An 18,619-nucleotide genomic window follows, 5' to 3' on the forward strand; every position below is an offset into this window, starting at 1 on the left:
AAAAGGTTTATGTTTCACAGAGTGGATATATAATGCTAAGGGAAACTCCATTTATGTGGGTGTGAGAGAGAGAGATTGGACAAAATGAGTAATTTATTTCTGAAACTTCTTTACAAAACAGTTAAACATTTTACCTTCCTCTAGAAAGATTAAATTTTACTGTCAGAAGGGAAATCATGTAATAGACTTTGAAATCAGATTCAAAAGGAGTAGAATGATCTGGAAACTTAATAGATCTCAAAGTAAATTCTGAGACAGAATTCACTTAAATTTTGATACTCTTTAGTGTGTACTTTAATGTTTTACTTGTTTGTTTAAATGTTTGCAGACGGAGACACGCAGTCCACAACAGTGATTCCACATCCTCTTCATCCTCATCTGAGGATGAAGAGCGTTTTGAGAGGCGTAGGAAGCGCAGCCGTAACAGGAATTCTAGAAGGTTAATGAAACTGGAGAATAGGGGAGGGAGAAATCTCTTTGGGAGGAGTTTGCATCTGCCTGACTGTGAAGTGTTATCCACTTCATCTTCGTACAGTTTCTAAAAACTATTTTAATAACAATCAAATAAATAAGTTTTCAGCCCAACGTCTCTCAGACACGTGTGTCTTCTGGCACATGGATCCCAAAGTCCTTGGGAAGGACCAGCAGTAGTGGCCAGCCTTTATAATGTTAATCCACACTGAAATAAGTATCCCCTTGGGCTGTAAGTCTTTGAACGTAGAAGCCAAAAAATCTTTGAAAGATGTCAGTGTGTTTTGGGGAGTTCTTCCGTCACACAAATCAAGGTCAGGTCACGGTCTCCACATACGGAGTAAGTTGGTTGAAGCTTGCATTCATCTGTATGCTGTGTGGTCTGGCATGGATATTTAGAAGTGCTACGAGCGATTAAAATAATTAACTCAGTTTAATGTCTGGAGTGACCCTTTTCCTTTTTTTACTCCTGGGCATTAAATGTAAACCAATCTGAACAAATACTTAATTATTTAGGAAGTTTATCTCCTTTAGAAGGTCTTCTGCGTTCACTTGCCATCATTATAAAAGCAAAAATCTAGCTGCATCCCAAGTTAGAAAGTGCCTTTCTCTTTCTCCTTAATTCAAATCAGGTGTCTTCCACTAAACTTTCGAAAAGATGAGTTAAAGGGAATTCACAAGGATCGCATGAAAATTGGAGCAACTCTGGCTGATGTTGATCCAATGCAAATAGATTGTTCAGTAAGTAATTTTAGTTCATTGTGTCCGTGAGATGTTTCCAGTGTTTCTGAGAGCTTTCAATAACGTGCTGTCGACAACTACCTTGGTTTACAGTTTTCTCTCAAGCAATCTGAACATTGCCCAGAACATTTCTTTCACATATAAAACGTGTTCTGTTGAATTTATTTTTAGGTGCGATTTGATGGTGTGGGTGGTCTTTCTGACCACATTTCAGCTTTAAAAGAGATGGTGGTTTTTCCACTGCTTTACCCAGAAGTCTTTGAGAGATTCAAAATTCAACCTCCAAGGTAACAGATATTCTTTAAAACTATAAATTCTAGTTTATAAGCAAGAAGGAATCATCTACTGGTAGTCAACTGTAATTTGTTGCTTGGAAGTCCAGTTGTCTCTCCCACCAACTGTCTTTTTGTTCAAGTGATCAAGTATACTTTTGGAATTGACAGGACTTGCAACTAGAACCTTGCAGTGTTTGTTGTGCGTGGGCTACAATAAGAATCTGTCCACTTTTTACACAGCTCAAGTAGTTCTGCATTAGGAAATTATTAGAGATTTAAGTGTTAGCTTTATATAGTCTTGATCAGCAGAGTTCAATGATGGTATAGTGAAATATGACTTTAAAGTCGTTGCTTTCAGTAACTTTAAAAGTATTACAAATAATGAAAAGAAAATATTCCAGTGGTTTTGCTTCTTTATTCATTGAAATCCTTCTGGAAACAGCAGTGTATTGGCTTTTCTAGTTGATGGCTGTATTTATCTGGAAATGCAGAATACTCTCCCAGGTTTAGACTTCCACCTCATTTATCATCAGCAATGGATGGCCTGGGAGACCAAATCCAGTAGCTGAAAGGTTTTAAGGGAGAATGAAATGCTTTACTAGCAAATCTTGCCTTTTGTGAAAACAAGCATTTATATGCAGCGTGTCATAAGTTAGCCAAGTCTCAGATTCTGCGCTGAAGTTTGTTCTGGTTTGGCTCCACTCTGCTGTAACCACCCCTGTTAGTTTGTCAGCAGTTTTGGAAGCGTCCTTCTGGGACACTAAGATCTTTTCTCAAGGTTTGTACGTCTCCATTATCCTCTTTATTTGCTGCGTTTACTGCCTCGTTGAATTGCGTAGGAACACAAAACTTCCATCTCTTTTCACTTTTCTCACACTTCAGCTGTTACTGCGATCTTATACACGAAGCGTTTGGTTAGGAGAGAAGAGGTGTGTGGTTTAGGGATGAGGATTGTCATAGATACTTTTCCATCATATATGAATCTTTTTTCTTTTTCTTTCTTTCTTTCTTTTTTTTTTTTTTTTTTTTAATTGCAGAGGCTGTCTATTCTATGGTCCGCCAGGGACTGGAAAGACACTGGTTGCTCGTGCGCTTGCTAACGAATGTAGCCAAGGTGAGAGGAGAATAGCCTTTTTTATGCGAAAAGGTGCCGACTGCCTGAGTAAATGGGCGGGGGAATCGGAACGACAGCTTCGTTTATTATTTGATCAGGTAAGGTTGAAACGTGCTGTGTGTTCTGTCCGAGTGGTAACTGTAATTTTCTGTGGTCAGTATTTTTAAGAACAACTCACTCCTTAATAATAATAAAACTCCTTAATTAATAAAACGAGAAAACCTCGCAAAGCAAACCCCTGCTACCCACCTCAAAAAACCCCCACCAAAACCCCCCAAAAAACCATCAACCAAAAAACCCCGCCAAACCCAAACCAAAACAGCCACAAAAAGGGTTTCAAGAGGCAAGAGATGGATGGTGGCTTTAGATCAGAGGGAAACAGATGCAGGCTGAAGGCATAGTCATTGAAATTCTTAATGGAAGCTTGCTTTCAGAACCTGTAATTGAATTAAGTCTCGGCTCTGTTCTCGGGCGGTTGCCAAATAGCTGTAAAAACTACTGCTATGATTTGTTTCCTGTCACCCGGTCTCAGTGGCTTGACACAAGCTGCTGTCTTCTGTTACTCGTGCCCCTCACTCCATGAGCTCAATTAGTAGAGATCCCTGATGCCAGTCTGAAAAATCTAGTTCCAGGGACTGTCCAACCAAAACATTGTTAATGCATTTTCTCTTTAAAAGAGTGCTGGTTTACTTATGTCAATATTCCTCTGTTTTCATTCTAGGCCTACCAGATGCGACCTTCAATTATTTTCTTTGATGAGATAGACGGTCTTGCTCCTGTGCGGTCCAGTGAACAAGACCAAATTCATAGGTAGTACATTTGTTGTATCTACATAGAAGCTGCTTGATCTTTGTGAGAAGACCACCACAGCCCGTTTAACTTTATGTGATACATGAATTTATCCTGAAAACTAGTAATTCGATGCTACTAAACTTCAGATGATTTTTAAACAATAATTGAAAGCAATTCACTCAGCTTGATATCAGCACAAGGCCTGTGTTAGCTTATTGGGTTTTTTATGTCCTAAATGAAGTCTTTGGCTAATCAGCATCTCATCAAGAAAAGCTTGTCCTTTTTGAGTGATCATTGCAGGAGATTGTGTAGAATGTAACAAAATTTCCTAAACCAGTGAATGACAATTATATTTTTTTCTGTTAGCTCTATTGTGTCAACTCTTCTGGCCCTTATGGATGGCTTAGACAGCAGAGGAGAGATTGTGGTCATTGGAGCCACCAACAGGCTGGATTCTATAGATCCTGCTTTACGAAGACCCGGCCGCTTTGATCGAGAGTTCCTCTTCAGCTTGCCAAATCAAGAGGTCAGAACTTAAACTCAACCTTAATGCTCACTGTGACAAAGTCCCTCTTTATAACACAACCACGTAACAATGCAGTATTACAGAGCAGTTAAAGTCAGAACCAGTGTTGGACAACTTGGACAAAAGAGAGACTGTGGAGGGCAGATCCGGTACTGAATATATACACCATTAAGAGGATTTCCACAAGTAGTTAGTTCTGTAATTAGTTTTGGTTTCACTGTGACCAGCCAAGAAGATGGCATGCTGCTGCTAGTCACTGAAACATGTAAGAAAGAATGAATGCCTGAATTAGCTGTAAATTACTGCTATCTCATCTTGAAAATGAAAGAAATGGTGCGCGCACAAGAATTCCTTTTTGCAAACAAAGGACTTAATTTTTTGCGACTTAATGTTTTTTCATTCCCAAATCTGTCCATGTTTGCAGACTTACTTAATCCACTTAGACACTTTCATCCTGAAGTGGTCTTGCTCTCAGTTCTTGGTTTATGAATGGACAGCGGATGTACCTGTGCTGGATTGTTCCCAGGCTGCGTATCCTGGGAGGGAAGTATTTTGGGATCTGACATTCTTACTGGTAACTTATTATTGGACAAAGATGTGAGGTACGCTGGACAGGTGTGGGGCTTGGGAAGCTTCTAGTGCAGTGGCGATAGCTAAGCAATGAAAAAGTAGGTGTATAGCAACCAAAAAATATGGGGAGGAAGAGAGTGTGGAACCCTGGTTTTGTGTGTTTTAATTTGGCTAGTCATGGATATTTCTTTCATTAGCACTTTCTGGAAAAAAGGATAAAATGCTTGTTGGATTGAAGGCTAGTAAAAGTGCACTAAACAGCATCTTTAACAGAAACATTTGTCTCCAGTTTTTATCTGCTTTCAGGAACAGGAGAGGAGGTGCCGTGAAACACATGCAATCTATGATTCCCTACTGTGGAAGAAGTCTAGAACTCTGCCATAAATAAACTGTGTACCAGGGAGTACTTAAATAAAAGATCTTGCTAAGATCGGAGATGAAGATAGGCAACGTTTGACATTTTCTGCATCAGTGACAGTAGTTGGAGTCATAATTATTGTTTGCCTTTGTAGTAATTGTAGCAACTTGAAACGTAGTGCTAGGACTGTTTTCCTTGAATGAACTGGCAGAAAAGCAAATTTGATGAACTAATGAGGCTGCCACCTGAAATTTTGCTAAATTCCTGAGAGTTTTCTTTGATGAAAAAATCTCTGCAGGTAAGTTTTTACTACAATTTTTTCCTCAGGATCTTCAGGCCTCATACTTGTGGAAACTTACTTTTTATGGAAGCCTTTTATTTCACTGCACGCCCTCGCAGAGAGTAATGTGACAAATTGAGAATGGTGAAATTTCCTGCTTGAAAAAGCAGAGAGCGTATTAATCGAACTGTAAAATACTTAAAAGTTTAGCAGACAAACCAAGGATTTGTATTAATGTGAGGGTTTGGGGGGTTTTGTGTTGCTTTGGGGTTTTTGCAGAGAAAACTTTGGACAAACTAAAATGCGACCATTTTATTTCCAGGCTAGAAAAGAGATTTTCAAGATTCACACACGAGATTGGACCCCTAAGCCATTGGACATGTTCCTTGAAGAGCTAGCTGAAAAATGTGTTGGTAAGTTTGAAAATACAGTGAGTTACTGCGTGTGACTGAGTCCGAAGGAATCTGAGCTTGTAGCAGGCAGTACTCGAGCTCTTGCACCTTGCTGCAGAGTGAGGCGGCTGGCACGCCGTGGGAGCAAACAAAGTCAGGTGCTTCTTTTCTTTTAATTTTCTTTTTGTCTCTCAGAATGTTGAATGGGTTTGGGGCATCTTCCTGGGGAGCACAGTTTTGATTAGGAGGCTGCTTAATAAGTGCAGGATATCAGGCTGCGAGCCACGTAAGAAAGCCTCTCTGCAGTGCAGTAACTCTTTACGTTCTCTCTTAAACTGTTAATTTTTGGCCGCATACAAAGCCTTTCAGTGTCGCACTTTGGAAACCTTGCCCTTGACTTCTGTGTTGCCTGAGACTGATGTAACATTTGATTCTTGTTTTGTTTGCTAGGGTACTGTGGTGCTGATATTAAATCCTTATGTGCTGAAGCTGCCCTCTGTGCTTTGCGCCGCCGCTATCCTCAGATATACAAAAGTAGCGAGAAACTGCAGATTAGATGTTGCTTCTATTAGAATAACAGCAAAGGATTTTGCCATGGCTATGCAGAAGACTGTTCCAGCTTCACAGAGGGCTGTGGCTTCACCTGGGCGAGCGCTATCATCTGTTTCAAAACCACTGCTTGAAAACACGTTAGCAAGAATTTTACAAGCCTTGCAGAGAGTATTTCCCCACGCAGAGTTTGCACTCCAGAAGGACCAACAGCCAGGTATAACAATAACACTCACTACTTCAAAATTCGGTCAAAGCAAAAAATTCTCATTTGTGCAATCAACATACACAAACCTCTTGGCCATAAGGAGAGTAGAATTTTAGAATATGCATGTGCATGCTTTTATTTCAGGAACAGCGTGGATAGGTTTTATTCTGGATTCTAAACTGAAGTGCTGGACGGGAGCTGTGAATGACTCACAAGACGCAGTAGAGAACTATGCGTTCTCTACTACAGCACCCTGTTTCTGACAGTAGCTAACATCATATTCGTCATTTGTAGAGATGGATCTAAGGTTTAAAGTATGAGGCACCTCTTTCAAAATATTTAAATAGAGGGGAAAGAGGTATTTTTACATGAATGCTTCTAATTCCTGTCCCAAGAATGTCAGGACCGCAATGCAAGTATAAGTGGTTTAAGCTAAATACTGTTTTAGCTATTGTGATTTTTTTTTTAACCATAGTCTCTTAATTTAAATGTTTGTGGATCACACTGTACACTTGTACAGGAGATGAGAATGGTTTAGTAGTGTGTACTTTGGGACTTGGCTTAGCATACGTGAGCTCACACCCCTGACTGCGTCAGCCCTGATCAGGTTTACTCTGTCAGTTGGTGAGAGCAAAGAAATTGATAAACTCACTCCACTCTTGATTAATGGAAATCTGTTAATAGTTAGTTATGCTAATCTCTGGAGACTATCCTACCAGGATTACTCCCAGTAGAGCCAGGAGACAGGTTAGCATTGGTAAAATAGAGGCAGAAATCCACCAACAAAACAAAAGCAGAGAGGCTAGGGGATTGGTAATTGCATCCCTTCTCTGTTGTCTGCCTTCCATTATCGACTCATTCGGTGATCTTGGAGGAGCCTTATTTCGCAGATGTCTTGGTCTGTATCTTCTGACTCACTAGTCCTACACAAATGGAAGTTTGTGGCCATCGCACTCACTTAATTCCCTCACTTCCAGTGTGGGAACCTGCCCCAGAAAGAAGTGGCCTTCCTGGGTTTTTCAGGTGTCTAGGAACCACCAGAGTTGTTCCTAATCATCTTTCTTCTAAGGAGAAAAAAAAAAAAACCAACAAACAACCTCCCAAGCACTTAGGACAGCTTTGTAGAGACTTGTGCAGTCTCCTTAGGTCTGTGGTAGGACGAACTCTTCAGAAAATAGCATTCAGTGTGTGCCCTCAAATGAAGAAATAGAAGAAAAGGCATTTCCAGCACTGATTTGAAGCTGTGTTAATGCGAGAGTGAGACATGGAGTATTCAGGGAAGTTCACAAACCTCTCTTGTCTTTCAGACAGTGTAAATCATGTTTTAAGAAATGATACAGTTGACAGCGATGAGGAATCGCCATCAATCTTTGAAGAGAAGCCAACTCATAAAATGCCCAGTAGAGAAAAGGAAAAATTCCTCAGTTTTAGCAGGTAAACGTTTATATTAATCTCTTGACATTTTCATGTGGAAGATGTAGAAGCCAACAGTTGCAAAAAGAGATTGCTGTTGGGTCAGTTATTTTTCTCCGTTTCTATCGCTATGCTGTCCAGAAAATGTGACCAGCTGAGTTTGGTTAGGTCTCTAAGATCTTTGACTTCAGCCAGTAAAGGTACAATGGTATTGTGGTGGAAAAAACAAACGCTCTTCACAAATGTGTTTCATGCTAGTAAAGCAAGATTACTAGGAAATTAATACACAATTCAAAGATGAAACAATTAGAATGACTGAATAAAATCTTGTACGTATGTAGCGTACTGCTGTAATTTAACTAATCCAATTGCGTCCTTCAGATACAGCTAATGTGATTTAAGAGCCATTACTTAAGCCAGCCAAACGAACAGCAGACATGCTGGGGCTTGGCAGGATTTCTTTGGGGAGCTATGGTACAAGTTTGTGAGAAAATGAGCTTTGATAGGCCTCCAGCTTATTATTTACTGGGACATGGAGAGGATTTACCAAAAAAAGAGGTTAGGAAAAAACCCTTTAACATCTGTGTGCCTATTCATCACTTCATTTTGAAACTTACTATCTTCTAATTGTTCTAGAAATGCTTATTACCAGCCAACATCTTGCAGGCCACGGTTCTTACTAGTTGGAGAGCCAGGATATGGGCAAGCTTCTCATTTGGCACCTGCAGTAATACATGCCCTGGAAAAGTTTCCAGTTTATGCGCTAGACCTACCTGTTTTGTTTGTTACCGCCACGTCACCGGAAGAAACGTGTGCACAGGTATCTTTTTTTCTTTTTAATCTCATAGGATTCATGAACCTGTATATAAACTAGTAAAATCAGCAAAATTCATTGTTAATAGAGGTGGCCTGGTTTGAATGTGCTGTTCGGTTTACTTCTGTCTGAAAACGCACGTTTCTTTTTAGACCATATAATACCGAGTAAGGATGTTGTACGTGGCCGTATTTTCTATTCCAAATTAAACAGTGAGGAATTTGCTAGCAGCTTGGGAAGCTGGGAGGTGCTGCTAATAAATCCCTCTTTATCGCAAGAAATCCTGCCCGTTTCGGTGGGATCCAGAAAGTTGTTTTCATTGCTGTTTACGAGACTGTGCTCTCGGTAGGTGGCTCTGCATCAGCCTGACTGCACGTCACGCACTTTTTGTAGCCTTTTTTATTAAATATAATAAAGAGGCAATCAAGGTTTTGGGGAAAAGAAGTGTTTCTTTTTTTACATATATACGTATGTGTGTGTGTGTGTGTGTGTGTGTGTATATATATACACACAGCTTCCACTGCTGTAGTATATGCAGTAAAAGCATTAAAATTCATGGAAGGCTTACATTTGTACACCGGTATGTTTTTCTTAACTGGGAAAATTAAATCTAAGCAGATGTAGTGCTGTTTTCCTTTTTACTTTTAGGCAGGAAAGCCATTTTATTGTTTGGCATCACTGTATTAAAATAGTTTGACCTTTAGGTAGCAGCATTTGAGAGCTGGACAAGTAAGGACAGACACACTACATGACTGGATACTCATTTGTCACAGAAGAGGCACAATTCCTTTTTTGTTATGTCACGGTTGCTTCCGCGGTCGTATAACTACCGTGTCTAGTCACTGCCCAGATATACCACGTGCGCTTCCCATTTTGTGACAGGAACTCCCTGAATATTAATAATCTGAGAGGGTACACGGAGAAATTTGTCATGTGAAAGGGCCGTTGCCACTTCCCTCAGGCAGTAGGTGCACGCTCTCTTCTGCGATCGAGGTACCATCTGTAGGCGACGGCTTGCGGCCATCCAAAGCGTGTCATCGGGTCTGATGGATCCTTTGGTAATGAGAGGCTGTGCGTGATTTAGCTGTTCAGGCAGGCTGAAGACTGGTCACCTCTTATAAAACATACTTGAAATTTGGAATGGTAACCTGGCTTCTCTTACAGCATCAGCCCCCATCTTTTCACATAGCTCTGTCTTTGTTCAGACTGTGCTCCAGACTGACTTGGCTATGTGCCCGCTCTGAATTGAAGATGGTGTAGTCGGTCGTGTAGTTGCAGTCGGGTAGTGACTTACCCAGACTAATACATCTTGAAGAAGGGTTAGTCTTGTGTTTTCAGGCACAGCGCTACACCAGCTAAGTTGTGAGGCTCTTTAGGAGTTCCCTTACACCTAAGGAGTTTTGAAATCAGGTAGAGCTTCAGGTCTGTCTGCGTAGCAATGTCTATAGTTGAGTCAAACATTTTACCTTATTGTTAAGGAGTTGTTCTTTTGTTGGTTTGGGTTTGTGTTTTGGCTTCACGTACTCCTATTTCCTAAGATCGTTTGACTGATACGTAGTTATTTATTAGCCTATTCCACATGGTTTAGTTTTCTTATCCAAGCTTTCATTTCACCAGTTGATGCGAGAAGCTCAAAGAACAGCACCGAGTATCATTTATATCCCACATATCCATTTGTGGTGGGAGGCTGTTGGAGCTACACTGAAAGCTACTTTTACAACACTACTGCACAACATTCCAGCATTTGCTCCAGTTTTGCTGCTTGCAACATCCGACGTGTGTCACGCAGATCTCCCAACAGAGGTATTTCTGTCGTTCCTTTTCTTACTTTTTTTATTCAATTGCTTGTTCAGTTATAAATCCTTTAAGCATTGGAGTACTTCAGCAAATGCATACTGCTATTACTCAGGCACCCTAACCAGGTCTCTTAAAATTTGCTTAGACAAAACAATGCCGAAAGCGTTTGTCTGAAGTGTTTTCTGAGTAAAGAGATTGACTTTGACGCAACTTTTTCCCCCTTCTCACACACTCATGCTTGTTAGACAGATGGATCCATTTACTTCAGACAATAAATCCAGTGACTTCAGGATGGTTGGGTATGTACTTAGTCAAGAATATATGGTGCTTGAAATGGAAATGGGAAAAATATATTTTTACTGAAAACTTTTTTACTGAAACTGAAAGATATTTTTACTGAAAAAGTATGGTGGTCACACTGTAACGATGGAATGTAATTTCATATTTAAATTCTTTAATAAAACTTTCCATTTCTTTGTTCATATAAGTGAAAGCTTTACAAATTAGAAAGCCAAGTTCCAACTTCTGTTTCGGGAACTTGGAAATGGATTTCTAGTTGTATTCCTTAACAAAATTCAGTAAGAGTACATGCTTAGCTTCCTAGACATCTGAGAGTGTGCATTAAAGGAGGATATTCAAAATGTGCATACGCTGCCCTGATTATTTTGTCTCAGTTACTGTGGGGGGCTTACCTAGATGTGTTTATCATCAACTGCTTTGGAAGGGCTTAACTTTCTCGAGGAGTTTTAATACTGTTAATAAAGTTAATAATTAACAGTTTATTAACAGTTAATACTGTTAATAAAGTCCTTCTAATAAAGTTAATATTTAAAACGTTAATAAAGTAATAATAATTAATATTTAAATATTAATTAATATTATAATAATTAATATTTAAATTAATTATAATAATTATAATTAATTATAGAATATATTATTATATGATATATTATATATAATAATTAATTATAATAATATTTAAATAATAATATTTAAAGTTAATGAAGTTAATTATTAACAGTTTATTAAGTTAATACTGTTAATAAAGTCCTAATAAAGTTAATATTTAGAAGTTAATAAAGTTAATAACAATTAATATTTAAATATTAATTAATATTATAATAATTAATATTTAAATTAATAATAATTAATTATATAATATATTATTATATATTATTATACAATATTATATATAATTATAATTAATTATAATAATTAATATTTAAATAATTAATATTGAAAGTTAATAAAGTTAATTATTAACAGTTTATTAACAGTTAATACTGTTAATAAAGTCCTTCTAAAGTAAGTATTGAAATTCCTTCCATAACTTTTGGTAGTAGAGACTGAAAAATGGAGTAAAACTTGGAAGTGTACAGCTTCAGACACCTCACTTCAATTAATTTAGCCAAAAAACCCCCCAAACACCTTACCAAAAAGCCCGCACTTGTCTGCTGAACCCTGCCTGTTCCCTCTCGGGATGCCACAGAGATTGAAACCAGCAAGGCAGGGAAATAGAAAATAAGCAGTCTTGGAGGTGGTGAATGTCCCCACTTGATCAGTGTATCATATGGTCCCTTCATTGAGCTTTAAATCTAGAGGTGTTCCTTAGAGGAGATATTTTAATCTGCCAGTGCTAACCTAGGAAAATGTAGAGTTTTAAGGACAAGAAGATAGCTTCTCACAGTTTGTCTTATTCGAGTGATTATTCGGTTTAATTTTGAAAGGTACTCATCTTTTTGGAATAGAGTATGACTTTGTGTGGCCTTATATCTGAAATATCTTTTCTCCTCATGCTTTAGATAAAAGAATTGTTTATGGATGATTATGAAGAAGTTTTCCAAATCCAGTTGCCTAATGAGGAAGAAAGAAGAATGTTTTTTGAGGACTTAATTATAAATCAAGCTGCTAAACCTCCTGCATCAAAAAACAGTGCAGGTGAGGATGTTCTACTTAGAAAACTTTGCTAACTGTAAGTTAATAGCTATACAGTATTTGCTTTGGTGGTAATTTTCTAGCGATAATTTGTCATATGCTTGTATTTGAGTACCGTAAAAACAGGTTATTTAGGTGGTTCTTCTTCCTGAGGATTACACTAGTATTATTAGGTTTTAGCCTTCTGGAGTTCTGTTATTTCTGCAGTGTATCTCTAAAAGCAGCACACAGCGTTTCCTGCATAAGGATGCTGCCCCTCTAGTTACGCAGGCCAAACTCGTGGTTTTCTGCAGCTGCTGGTTTCTTGATTCTGCAGGTTGTTTTTCAAATGGTACCTAATTGCAAAACAATCGTTGGCCTTCTTTTATTGTATGAGTATCGTCCCAGTCATGAGCAGCGTAAGTTAAAAAGCTGTACTTCAAGCGGCATGGACCCAGAGTGCCATGCAGAATACAAGACTTAGGTCCTAATGTTTGCCATGTAAGACGTGTTTCCTAACCTTAATTATTTTGCAGTGTTACCGTGCAGTGCTGTAATGGCAATGTGACTGCATTTTTTTCCTGGTTTTACCCTGCCTTTTTCCTCTAGTGCTTTTTTGTGTGTCCAATTGTTACGGAGCGGTGACTTTTGCCAGAAAGTAAGTAAAAGTCAAGCGTTTCTCAGTGAAAAAATGGTAGAAATCCTGTCTCTGTCACCGCAGAAAGCGACTGTATTCCAGGTACAGGATACTTCACTGACACTGTATTCCAGATGAACAGAAATGCTGACTTTAAGAAACTTGTGTCGTTCCAGATTCGTGGGTACACCGTATGACTCGTGGGAGACATTCTCAGGTAGAAGAGCAACAGGTGATGTGTGTCGATAAAGCCGTGGAAATGCTCACACAGCCAGTGATTGTGGATTACTACGAGCTCAAAGTAAGTCTAATGTCAATTTTGTTAATACTGAAGTAGGACGTTGCCTTGCTACGTGTAAATTAAGTCAGTTAACCAATGCCAATTAAAACAATTGATGGGAAGGATATCAAGCTTGTGAAACAATTCAACCTGTAATGGACTATGACTGTTGTGTTGCCACACCTGGTGTAGGCTGCTGTTCTTGATTTTGGTTCTCTTCCTAATCTTTCATTTAAAAGGGCTTGTTGAATTTGAAAATAGCCCACTAACAGCCTGCTAGTACTGTTGGTTATTAATGTCTTAACAGTTTTTATGATGGATTTGGGGGTTTGGTTTTGGGTTTTGCATGGTTTCATTTATTAGGAACCTGAAAAGAACCTTCCTATCTAGCAGTGATGACTTGAAACCTGAAGTTAGGTTGACGTAAAGCTCATCGAGGATAAAATACTAATACCGACTTTTCTGAAATTCTTTCAAAATCCAGTGTGAGAATTTCACATTCATACAGTTACAGTGTTATAAGGCTTTTCCAGTCCCTCGTAGAAGCTGCTATCCTAGGCTACAGTTGGGGAAAGGGTTAGAAATGGCCTAGCTGCAGGGGGTAAAAGAGATTCCTTTGCATGAATTGCAGAGGGTAGAACAAGGGCCTCATCTTCAGGGGACATTGCAGTGAGGAAGTTAGGAAAATGGCTAGGTTGGAGTCCTGGAGGTTGGCCAAAGCAGAGGAGGCCTGCTCTTTACCTGCCATGACGAGAGAGGGAGTATTACACGGCTGTTTCCCCTGTGTGGGGAGAATGTGACCAGAGAGGAATCCCATGCGGTGCAGGGGCTTGCCAACACAATTTCTGTCACGTTTTTAAGCTGTGACCTAATTTGTGGAGGTGAAACTAACTTTTTAAAGCTGGCTTCCTAAGGAAGCAGATGTCAGGGGGTTTTGTTGGTCATGTCTGCTTCTGTGTGTAGAGAAGCCACACAGGTTTTTCAGAGAGTCAGGGTGCTAACAGTGTGTGCTCCAAAGTTACTGCCCACTGTGGAAATGGTACGGTAGAGCCCTTATATACGTTTCAGCTATGAGAGCTACAGTCACTGAAACGCATCTTTCAGAAAATTCGTTTCATGGAACTAGCTGCTCATACCAGATGCCATTGGAACTAGCTGCTCGTACCAGAGAGCCTCTTTAGGATTCACCTGCAGTGAATAAGCTAGGTGAACCTCCAAAATGTAGCTGCTTGGTTTTGTTTGGGGGGGTTTGTTTGTTTATTTGCTTAGTAATAGGCCTAGAACTTTATGAACATATAGAAACGCATGCAGTCATCTATGTGGCAGCAATTAGAAATAGTTTCACACGAGATGGTGACCATACACCTCTGTCACATCCTGCCTTTTCTGTTTGCAGCAGCTGAAAGCACGCTGCGTGGCTTTTGTGCGTTTTATCTGCAGTGTTGCGTAGAATGAAGTTGAGGGGAATACTCGGCTTTTGTGCTCGTTGATCTGAGGGAGGCAGAGTCTGACGACAGGCAGTTGTGAGGCAGTAATACTTTCCTTTGGTACGGCTGCTCTCTTAAGCTACATCTTCACAGCCTCACACAACACACAGGCACTGAATAGCCCCAGCAGTGGAAGAAGGTGCTGCCACTAGTTTGTCACTGTCGTTTTCCCAGAGATGATTGCATCCACGTCTTTGGTAATGTGCTACAGGCAGAGTCACTCTGCTAGTTTCTCCACTCGTCAGTTTAAAGGCAGGAGCCAACTGATGTACCTTTGCTCCCTGATCTGCTTCAGACGTTTGAGCAGTGTGTTCTGCCAGCAGAGCTGTAGGCACAGTACACGTTCAGCTAACGGGTAAAGGTGAGCACCCAAGGATGCTTCTGTTTCCAGCTGGCACAGCTGGATCCAGAAGATTTGTAGCCTGGCTTCCACAGATCCATTTTACAGTGCCCTGCATTGCAGCAACACTTTCTCTAATAAAATGGAACAGTGGCTTTGCTGTGGCAGCAACTCTACGACAAAGTGGGTTGTGTCATTCCCTGCTGTTCTGGAAGCAGTTGATTCGCAATTAGGATTGTCGCTGTGATAGATTGATTAGTAATAAAATAGTGTCTGAAATTTAAGCTTTCCTCTTCTCTGAAGTATGAAAAAGTAACTCCTGTTCTTCAGTTAAATCTTGTGAGATATTTAATCTGTTCTCTGAACCGTCACTCATGTTTCACAATATAAGAAAGTAGGATGTCGTTTGTGTTGTATTGTTACTGTTTAGCTTCTGAAAACATGACGAGCCTATTCAAAGGATCTTGCGCTATTCCAAACTTGTAGTTTCCTTTTTCTTTTTTTCAGCAACTGTTGCGTTATGTCACGGCGGTAACTAAAAAGTACGATATATTTCGCATGGAAAGACTATATGCTGTTCTTTGTCGGTGCATTTACCAGCATCGGGAAGATTACGACAAAACTGCATTAGTGAAGGTAATTTTTTCTTTTCTTACAGCACTTTCTATCACTGTTATGCATGTGTGTCTTAGGCACGTGTATGTGCGCACTCTGGACATCACGCTTCCTTAGCATTACTCTTTACTGCTTAGTTGCCTGTGTTACGAGGCTTTTTCATTTCAGTCTGGAAGAGGTTTATCCCTATTGCAAAACCATTGTTGTATTTGGCATAAGTGTTGGCAGTTTCAGCAGGAAATGGCTTGAACTGGAAGACAATGGGTCCACCCACACAGCCCTCTCAAAGCAGTTAACCTCAGTCTGTCAACAGTCCTTCTCCAGAACCTTTTTAGGGGTGGGGGGGCTACATAAGGAGGGTGCTTTCCCCAGTCTGTTGCTGCCTCTTTCTCCCCTTCCAGGCAGTCAGACACGGTAACACTTCATATAGTAGTCGTTCCATTCCTGAAAAGAAATTAGGTAGGAAACCTAACAAGAGTTTGAGACTTTTCTCTGGTCTCACCACAATCTCTTTTTAACAAGCATGGCTCGAGCATCTTTAAGTTGACACATGGGGAGATTTCTGCCTCTGGCGGTTTAACCTTAATGAGTCAAATTCTCTGTTCTTTTCCTCTAAGAGAGGATTTCTGAGTTGTCAGAACTCTTCCAGAGATGCCCTTGGTCCCAGTCAGGCATTCCCAGCATTGAGTCGATTGAGATAGGTTGGAGAGTCAGGTTTCAGATTCAAGATCCTTGAATCCATTTGTCTTTGAGATGCTTGTGACTGAGAACAGATGAAATTCTTTACGCCTCTCGGCCTGCCTTAAAAAAGAGGAAGCCTCTTCTCTTCAGCTCGGGTCATCTTGATCTCTTCTTCCACATCAGAGAAGGAGTTAGAACAGACGTTCTGTTCTGATTGTGCAACAGGGAGGAGTATTTGGATTCAGGGAGGCCGTTCCTGAAAAACGGGCCCATCTCTCAGCTAGCATAATGATGTTGTTTAGCATGAGAAGGGATTTATTAATGTTATCTTGGGGCTTGTGAGCTTTTGTGACTTGAAGCATCGAAAGTTGAGACTTGATTTCTTTGTTTCCTACTTCTACCTTTAGCTTTAACAAAAAAAAAAGTCTCCTCTTCAGAGTGACACTGCAAGTCAGTCAGGAGCAAGCTCTACTGTATGAAGAGCTAAGACTTTAACAAGTAATTATTCAGAGTGCAGCAAATAATGTTTCCAGCTTTTAGTTGTGCCTTTTCAGGAACTGTCTCCTCTTTCTAACTGTTGGAACCGCTGTTGATACAGTTCCATAGTCTCTTGATACAGAACCACGCAGTCTCTGTAGTCCATTTTGGACACATAAGCATGTGTTTGAAGCTAGCGGGTATAGAAAGATGTTATGGTGGTGCTAGCGGATGTATTTGCTCAATATTACTATACTATGTATGTGTGTACAGATCCTTTATTAATATTTTTATGAAGAAATAAACAGGGTTCTTAAGCTGTTGTTCATGCTGACTGCTAGTTTGTCTTTTTTTCTTATTAGGAAATGAAGAAAGAAATTGCAGCCTTCAGTTATGCTCAGTGCTGATTTCCACATACTTGACTTCTACTCTTATGTTTTCTTTTTACTGCATGTTGTTATCTGTACATAATTAATTCAATAAAGATTACTTCTACATATATATTTCTACATATGTTAAACAAATACATCTTAAAATTTATTAAGAAAGCTCAAATAAAGTCCTTTAACTGCTTTTATTTGATATTGTTGTCCTATATATATTTTATGTGACATACTGCTGTGATTGATTGCCTTTGGAACGCTGCAGACCTCAACGTCTCCCAGATAACTGCAGTACCTCTCTTGAACAGAAAATGATAAACTTTTTATCATCGTTTTGCAACTTGTGGGAATACGTTGTTCTGCACTCGTCTGTGGTGCTGTAGAGCCCATCGCATATTCCATCAAGGTTTTAAACCAAGTCTCATTTTGGTACATGAAAAGTAAATCCTTTAGAAACCTCTCTCAATGCAGTTGAGAGGTGGATTTTTTTCATTATGTGACAGCACCTCAAGGGGCTTTCACAGAATTAACAACCTACAGAAAGTATGTAGGAGAAACACTCCACAAACATAAGAACTTTTGCTATGGCATATTTTTGCCTGTCCAAAAAACCTAACTTGAAACAAAGGAAAATACTACATTGGAAATATAATAAAGGAATTCAGGTTATTTTTCATTAGCCTGCCTTGGCTGCTGTCACCAATTTTTGACGGGACTGTGGGAGCAGTTTGTTAGCCGTGCTCCCCGCGTAACTGTTGGGAAAACTGAACAGGAGTGACTGTGGAAAGGAAGAACCAGAAACATTCCTGGGATCAAAACTTTTGCTCTTCAAAGCTTTGATCAAACTCCTTCCTGGCACTAGTCTGGACAGGATACTGCACCTCTACAGGGGCTTTGGGTTTTTAATGGTAATTGCGTAAATCGTGGGTCTTCCATGACCAACTGGTAACTCTTTAACGGTTCCCACAAGCCACATCTTTATTTTCTCTCTCAGGGAAACAAATCCTATCTTAGTGTCTGAACCAAAATGGCAAACAGTGATGAAAGAAACAGAATGTAGAAACGTATGCACTGGGAGTTAAAACTAAATACTTAAGTATCTAGGTATGTAGTAAAGGGTCTCCTTTCTCCAAATTCTCTAACTAAACCAGAAAAAAAAAAAAGGGGGGGGGGGGCGGCGGCGGGCAGAGGTTGTGGGGTTTTTTCCTCACAGCCGTTACTTCTCGCTCGTCCCTGGTTTGGGGATCTGGACCCTGCGGCAATGGCCTCCCCCAGCGACAGCTCGGGGCGCCCGAGGGAACCTCGGGGCTGGCGTCGGAGAAAAAGCCTTCACGGGGCTGGAGACGCCGCCGTCCTTAAAACCCGTCTGGGTGCTCGGCGGGAGGCTCTACGCGGAGCCCAAGTCTGGCGGCAGAGGAGCGGGCTGCGAGGGCGCCGCTGCCACCTGGGCACTCCCGGCCTGCCATCCCCGCGCCTCCCTGCCGCAGCCGCTTCGCGCCGGCACC

At 40.2% G+C, this 18,619-nt stretch overlaps 1 protein-coding gene across 1 annotated transcript; it reads left to right on the forward strand.

The window, feature by feature from the left end:
• Nucleotides 1–615: 615 nt before the first annotated feature.
• Nucleotides 616–17,299, forward strand: LOC142602834 (ATPase family AAA domain-containing protein 2-like). The gene is given in 16 exon segments (XM_075760587.1): nucleotides 616–647; nucleotides 1,104–1,212; nucleotides 1,384–1,499; nucleotides 2,525–2,699; nucleotides 3,323–3,411; nucleotides 3,760–3,919; nucleotides 5,450–5,540; nucleotides 5,970–6,070; nucleotides 6,072–6,285; nucleotides 7,584–7,710; nucleotides 8,326–8,509; nucleotides 10,121–10,306; nucleotides 12,103–12,238; nucleotides 13,028–13,152; nucleotides 15,466–15,594; nucleotides 17,094–17,299. Coding segments are annotated over 16 exon segments (2,019 nt in total). The 3' UTR covers nucleotides 17,139–17,299.
• Nucleotides 17,300–18,619: the final 1,320 nt, after the last annotated feature.

Source organism: Balearica regulorum, chromosome 8, assembly GCF_011004875.1.
Source record: "Balearica regulorum gibbericeps isolate bBalReg1 chromosome 8, bBalReg1.pri, whole genome shotgun sequence".
NCBI classification, from domain to species: Eukaryota; Metazoa; Chordata; class Aves; order Gruiformes; family Gruidae; genus Balearica; species Balearica regulorum.